Here is a 7,070-nt window from a genome sequence, read left to right on the forward strand (position 1 = left end):
TCAAGGAATATATATATATATATATATATGCATGCCAATGGAACAAAATTGAGAATCCAGAAATAAATCCATATGTTTATGGTCATCTGACCGTCAATAGTATGCCAAGACAATTCAATGAAGAAATGGTATTTTCCTTTCAACAAATAGTGCTGGGACAACTGGATATTCATATGCCAAAGAATGAGTTTGGACCCCTATCACATTAATCAAAAGAACTAACTTAAATATTTAAAAGCAAGATTTGAAGTTATAAAATTTTACAAAAAGAAAACAAGTATAAATCTTCATGACCTTAGATTAGGGAATGACTTCTTAGATACACATAAAGCACAATAAATCAAAAATAAATAAATAAAATTCATAAATGTTTAAAACTTTTGTGTTCCAATGAATACTATCAAGAAAATGAAAAGAAAACCCACAGAATCCAAAATTATACAAAGAATTCTCAATATAAAAAGACAGCACAATTAATAGGTTAATAGGCAACCTAAGTCATGAAACTAGTCAAGACACAGAATATAGATTAGAACCCAGGTGATCCGATCCACACAAAAAAACTGGAATAACTTCAACCAAAACCTATGTATTTCTTCCATACCATAAAATATACACAAGACATGGTGTGCTTAAAAACTGAGTTATACTAGGATTATTACTATAATGGAAAAATATGTCGAGAAGTCTAGAAAACTGCACATACAAAAAGACACCATATTTAAGTCATGGAATTAGGGGTTGTTTCCAAAATTTTATAAAGTAAGATGAATTATCTATACTAATATCTTTTGTTAAAAAGCTATGTTTAGGATGTAAAGATTTTTTAAAAAAATACACACACAGATTTAGAGGAAATAAAATTATAATGTGCTATCACTAAAAAGTTATGTTCCTGCATAGGCTAAAGTCTTGGTACTGGTTCAAACCAGTTAAGATGCTAGTAAGCTCATGACATAAGCTCTGTGGATTCAGAAATAATTAGATAAATAGAATAGGTTATCTTTAATATTCTCCAAATTTTTATGAATTAATACATTTTCAGCTCTGTAGTTATGATAATGAAACTTTGATTTGACTAAAATAATAATGCTAAATTTTGATAGTTTTGATATAAATATTCAACCATTTCAATTAATATGCCTTGTTTCACAAGTTATAGTAGATAGATCCACTTGTAGAAAATAAGAAAAAATGCTTTATTTTTTAAAATATATTTTTATTTGTTCTAATTAGTTATACATGACAATAGAATGCATTTTGACATATTATACATAAATGGAGTATAACTTTGAATGCTTTGCTTTTAATAGTAGTATTTCAATAAAAGGTCAGAATTATTTTTCAAATACTGTCTTATTTGGGAGAAATATTTAATAGATATTTCCTGAAGCTGACTCAAATTTCAACTGAACCTGTGGCTCTTTCCAAAATCATTCTCACATATCATTAAGAGCTAGCACTGAACATAGGATTGCCAGACTTAGCAAATAAACACAAGGTATCTAGTAAAATTCTAATTTCAGATAAACAACAAGTAATTTTTAGTATAGGTAATGTTTGGAACATACTGCATACAAAAATTATCTATCTGAAATTCACATTTCACTGGACATCTTGCACTTTGTGGCAACCAGATTTGTGAAGAAACTTAGAAATTGTCTTAAACTTTAACATTAAAATACAACTAAATAATAAGTTTTGATAATTGGAAACGTGAGTACTCTGCTACAAGGAGAATTTCCAAATTCTAGCTTAAATTACTGGATATTTTCTCCATAAGTAGAAATATATTACAAGATAACTTATTTTTATTAGTCAAAAAAGCATGCTTTACCCGATGAGATTTTCATTCTTCTTTTCTGCTGAAAGTGGCATTCTAGCAGAACCATTAAATTCTTCCAAAAGTAGTGTGACTGCAATGTTCATAAGTTGACGGATGAGTTCCTGAAGTATGCAGTCAATCAGCATCATAAACCTGTAAGCTGTTTCCAATAAATGCCGATATGTACACAGCTTGTAATGTGTTGTTTCACCCTCAAATGACTTTGATTCAAAATATTCTTTAATTTCTTTCTTTTCTGCAACCTACAATTTTATAGAAAATTGAGAACTGTGTGATTTCCTATGTTAATACAGCATGGTTTCTAGTTTCTAGTATTTCATTAGTCTGAATAACATATTGGAGTTAAAATTGATCAAAAATTTCCATTAAAATTTTACTTTATGCTTGTACTGTATGTAAACATCAGCCAAAAAGAGAATAATTTATGTGTTTTGAAGCTTATCTCTCTAACAAGTAGATAAATTTTGAAAGTCAAACAAGGAAGAACATACTAATTTTGTATCTACATGTTTCAACATAGAAGGGCCTTCTGTAACAGTGTATAAGATACCTAACAGCATACAGAATGAGAATGTTCTGAGAGGATTGATCATTATATTATTGAATTTTCTTTAAAGTTTTTTTTTCATATACTTATGTTTTTTCATCTTGCCTGAGCAATGTTTTTTTCTTTATCTTATGGACACTATGAACTTTGTAACTAATCACATTTCCCTTTGCATGCAGTATGCCACCTCAAGTTATAGATTTAAGCATCCTTAAGTTGTATACATAAACATGTACATGTGCATTCATATGGATGTATACACACATATATGTATTAACAAACATATACATACATATTTGTTTGCATGTTATGTGGCACCTGGAAGGGTTCTTATAAATAGGCAGTATCCATTAGTTGATTAATCAACCTCCTTTTATCTCCACTGTCAATTTCCAACACTCTCCAGAGTTGCAATTTGGAGCAATTGCTTCAGTCAGTACATAGCAACTGAGAGGATGTAATTAAACAATTACCTTTAAGATTGTACTTTTCACTTTTGAAATTGCTTTATCCCTAATATCTTCAAGTTGTTTCAGTGCCCGAGTAGTTTGCTGAAACTGTTCTTCACAAAATTCATCTAGAGAATATGTTCGAGAAGTATCCAGCTAATTAAATGACAGAAAATATTGAGTGTTGGAAAGTCAAAAACTCATTTACAAACAAAAAAGAGAAAGATGAGATACTTGGTTATCTTTTCACATCATAGATAAGAACATATTTTATGATTTCTTTTTTATATATGTATTATAGGTATTTTCTCTTTTTCAAATTTAAATAACCCATAGTTAAATCTAATTGAATCTTCATAAAAAGATATAAAATATACATTGTTATTTTAAATCATAATGAAGATTAAACTGAAGCAGAAAATTTAAAAGTTAAGGTGTTTTTTAAAAATATTTACAAACCTAGAGAACCCACCAGTTCTAGAAATTACTTTAACTTTTGATTTGCCCCAATTATTTGTAAAACTTAAAAACATGAACATGAAATTCAGGATAAAAAGGATTAAGTTAAATAATAGCAATATAAATAATAAATTTTATTCAGAATTTGTTCAGAAGCTAGTGAAACTGGAGTTTTGAGATGAAACTTGATTCTCTGTTTCTGTTGGCAGGCAAGACAGAAGTTTCTTCACTTCTGCTGGTAGGTGGTGGTGGGGGTCTACCTATGTCCTTTAGTGTTGCAGCAGACCCCAGCAGCTCACCATCAATTTCTTCTTCTTTCTGAATTCTTGTCTTTTGAATTCAAAGAATGAAATCCACAAACCAGGATGAATGAGTCTAAGATCAGGATTTATTGAAGAATAGGAACAGAACTTTGTAGCATAAGAGGGGACTCAATAGTAGTTTTCTTCATCCTAGTGTACTTAGTCTGGGGGTTTATATAAGCCCTTGGGTCACTGCTATTAGTCCAAACTTAGGCTAATAAGGATTTGGAAAAGTATTAATGCTATTGAAATTTATGCTAATTAAGGTTTGAAAAAGGAATAACACTATTGGTTAACCCTGAAACTCATCAGGTTTGCCTTACTTCCTGCTGAGAGCCATAGCCAAGTAGGAATGACGCATGGCATTTTTGGTTGAAAGGTGACACCAGCAAACCATTGAGATGATAATGATTATGTTAAGATGTGCATTCAATTAGAGATTAGACCCCTGCTGTCCACCTTGGCCTGCTACTTTGGAGCTCTCGTGGGACTCCCGGAGAGTTCCCATTCGTTGGGGAAGTGTGGTAGGAGGGAATTCCGGAGGAGGGATTTCCTATTGGGGTGTGTGTCCCGGGAGGAGCCGCGTGGCATGGCGTTCGGCATTTTTCCTGGGAGCGTGTGTGGAGTGTGCTGGTGGAGTTCAGAAATAAAGTTTGTTCCTGCTTGAGTGGCTCGTGACTTTGTGCCCAGCCAGACTGCAGCATTTTGTGGCCCGTACAGGGAACGCCTGAAGCTCGGAGGTAAGTGAAATTGCTCGCCCCTGAGAGAAGGCGAGAGAATGGGTGACCATTTCAAAAAACAATTTGTTCTTGTTTTGATTTATTTTGGTTTTGTTTCAAGCTGCCTATCCCTAGGACTTTCTCAGGCAAACTGGGAAAAATGGTTGGCTCAAGGTTTGAAGTTGTTCTGCCCTGAGGAAGAGAAAATTGATAAAACGATTTTTTGTTCCATTTTTGTTTCATTCTGTTTCAGGTTTTTTTTGTGTTATCTTATTGGGTTGCGTTATCTTTATAGTAGATTTGAAATTAGTAAAAAACAAACCGAAAGAGTGTTAAGTAAATTGTTAGAGGTTCAGACCATGGAGAAAGACATTTTAGATCAAGCAAAAGAGAAAGTCTCTCAAGCTAGTCAGACAGAGGAAGAAAATTTAAAGGAAAAGGGGCTATGAGGGAAAAAGCTACAACAAGAGGCTGCTACTAACACTGTTCTATCACCAGAGGGCGTAATTCAACCAACAGCTCCACCTACAGAGATATCTGAGTGGCCCTCGACCCCCGAAGTTGATAGATGGAATCCTGAGATAGGACCTCAAAGATTAGCATGCCCTGTACTTGAGCAGGCAGGAGGGCAGCGAATTCACCATGCTCTAGATTTCAAAACAGTGAAGCAGTTAAAGGAGGCTGTAACAACCTATGGCCCCCAAGCACCCTTCACTGTAAGCATGGTCGAATCCATTACCAACTTGGACATGATGCCAGCAGACTGGGCTAGCATGTATAAATCTGTGCTAAATGGAGGGCAATATTTGTTATGGAAGGTTGCCAATGAGGAATTTTGCACGGAAATGGCTAGGCAAAATGCAGCAGCCGTTACCCTCAAAGAAATCTAGATATGTTGTTAGGAAAAGGACCTTATTAGGATCAATGGCAACAAACTGAATATGATCCTGCTATATATGCACAAATTGCTGCAGATGCAGTTAGGGCTTGGAAGACTTTACAAGGACATGGAGATTTACAAGGTCAATTATCTAAGGTAATACAGAGAGCTAATGAACCTTACGCTGAATTTGTAGATAGGTTTATTCAAACAGCTGCCAGAGTTTTTGGGGATACAGAACAAGCAATTCCATTAATTAAACAGCTAGCCTTTGAACAAGTGAACAGATGGTGTAAGGAGGCCATTAGACCATGGAAACATGGAGATTTAAACACATATATCAAATTATGTAGAGACATTAATGAACAAGGGCAAGTCCTAGCAGCTGCAGTACAACAGGCTTTAGATGCCAGGCTGAAAACATGCTACAATTGTGAACAAACAGGACATTTTAAAAGGAGTTGCCCCATAGGAGGAGGGTTTAACAAAGCTAGGTATCAAAGGAGCGGAATACCAGGTATTTGCCCACGATGCCATAGAGGGAGACATTGGGCTAATGAATGCCGTTCTCAAACCACCATAGAGGGTACTCCGTTATCAAAAAACAGACAAGGACCAGATGTTTACCCACAATATTGTGGAGAAAGGCATCAGGCTCCATTGCCAAAAAACGGACTGGGGGGCCCAATGCTCTAGGGCCCACAAGCACAAATATATGGGGCAGTGGAGGAACCCAGCAACACCACCAGGGTAGTGCCCAGGACACATTATCCATTAAATCCCTCATCAGACAAACCAGAGGGAGCACAGGGTTGGACATCTGCACCTCTGCCAGAGCAGTACTAACTCCAGAGATGGGAGTTCAAATCATTCCCACAGGAGTCAAAGGACCTCTTCCCCAAGGAATAGTAGGCTTATTATTGGGATGCAGTTCTTCTACACTAAAAGGACTTATGATAAGTCCTGGGGTAATTGATCCCAATTATGTAGGTGAAATAAAAATTATAGCCAGTTCTCCAAGAGGTATATCAGTAATTTCACCAGGAGATAGAATAGCACAGTTATTAATAATACCCAGCCTGCATGATAAATTTTCCAGTCGTACTGTAGAAAGAGGTTCCTGGGGATTAGGCTCCACAGGTGTAGATTGGGCTATGCTGTCTTTAAATTTAGATTCTTGCCCAATGCTAAAACTAAATATTCAAGGACATGAATTTAATGGGCTACTGGATACAGGTGCTGACCTTAGCATCATATCTCGTCAAGAATGGCCAAAACATTGGCCATTACAACAAGCCACTCAAACGCTTCGAGGCCTAGGAGTGGCAACTAATCCCCAGAGAAGTGCAATGGTATTAGATTGGAAGGATCCTGAAGGATGTGAAGGAACTATACAGCCATATGTATTGGATCATCTTCCTATAAATTTATGGGGACGAGATGTCCTAGATCAATTAGGTTTGTCATTAACAAATAACATCAATCCTAACGCGCCCACTACTAGGGCTAGACAAGGTTTTAGGAAAGAAAAAAGATTAGAAGAACAAGAACAAGGTATAGCAGCACCAATTCAAATAGATCAAGGAATAAATAGACATGGATTGGGTTTTCAGAAGGGGCCACTGAATCAAAATTACTTGGAAATCAGAAAGACAAGTATGGGTTCCTCAGTGGCCCCTGACTAAAGAAAAGATAAAAGTAGCCCATGACCTTGTCAAACAACAATTAGCAGAGGGACATATACAACCTTCCATATCTCCCTATAATACTCCCATTTTTGTCATTAAAAAGAAATCTGGTAAATGGAGATTATTGCAAGATTTAAGAGCCATTAATAATGAGATGGTTATTATGGGACCTGCTCAATC

The 7,070-nt window shown here is 35.4% G+C and overlaps 1 protein-coding gene across 1 annotated transcript in view; it reads right to left on the reverse strand.

Moving 5' to 3' along the window:
* The window catches only part of Dnah14 (dynein axonemal heavy chain 14), a gene marked incomplete at its 5' end in the record, with an annotated part of 341,751 nt that overhangs the window by 294,964 nt on the left and 39,717 nt on the right, over positions 1-7,070 (reverse strand). The window contains 2 exons of the mRNA XM_048809786.1: positions 1,838-2,088; positions 2,867-2,998. Of these exons, the coding sequence (XP_048665743.1) occupies positions 1,838-2,088; positions 2,867-2,998 (383 nt within the window). The remainder of the gene's footprint in view (positions 1-1,837; positions 2,089-2,866; positions 2,999-7,070) is intronic.

Source organism: Marmota marmota, unplaced genomic scaffold, assembly GCF_001458135.2.
Source record: "Marmota marmota marmota unplaced genomic scaffold, marMar, whole genome shotgun sequence".
NCBI lineage: Eukaryota > Metazoa > Chordata > Mammalia > Rodentia > Sciuridae > Marmota > Marmota marmota.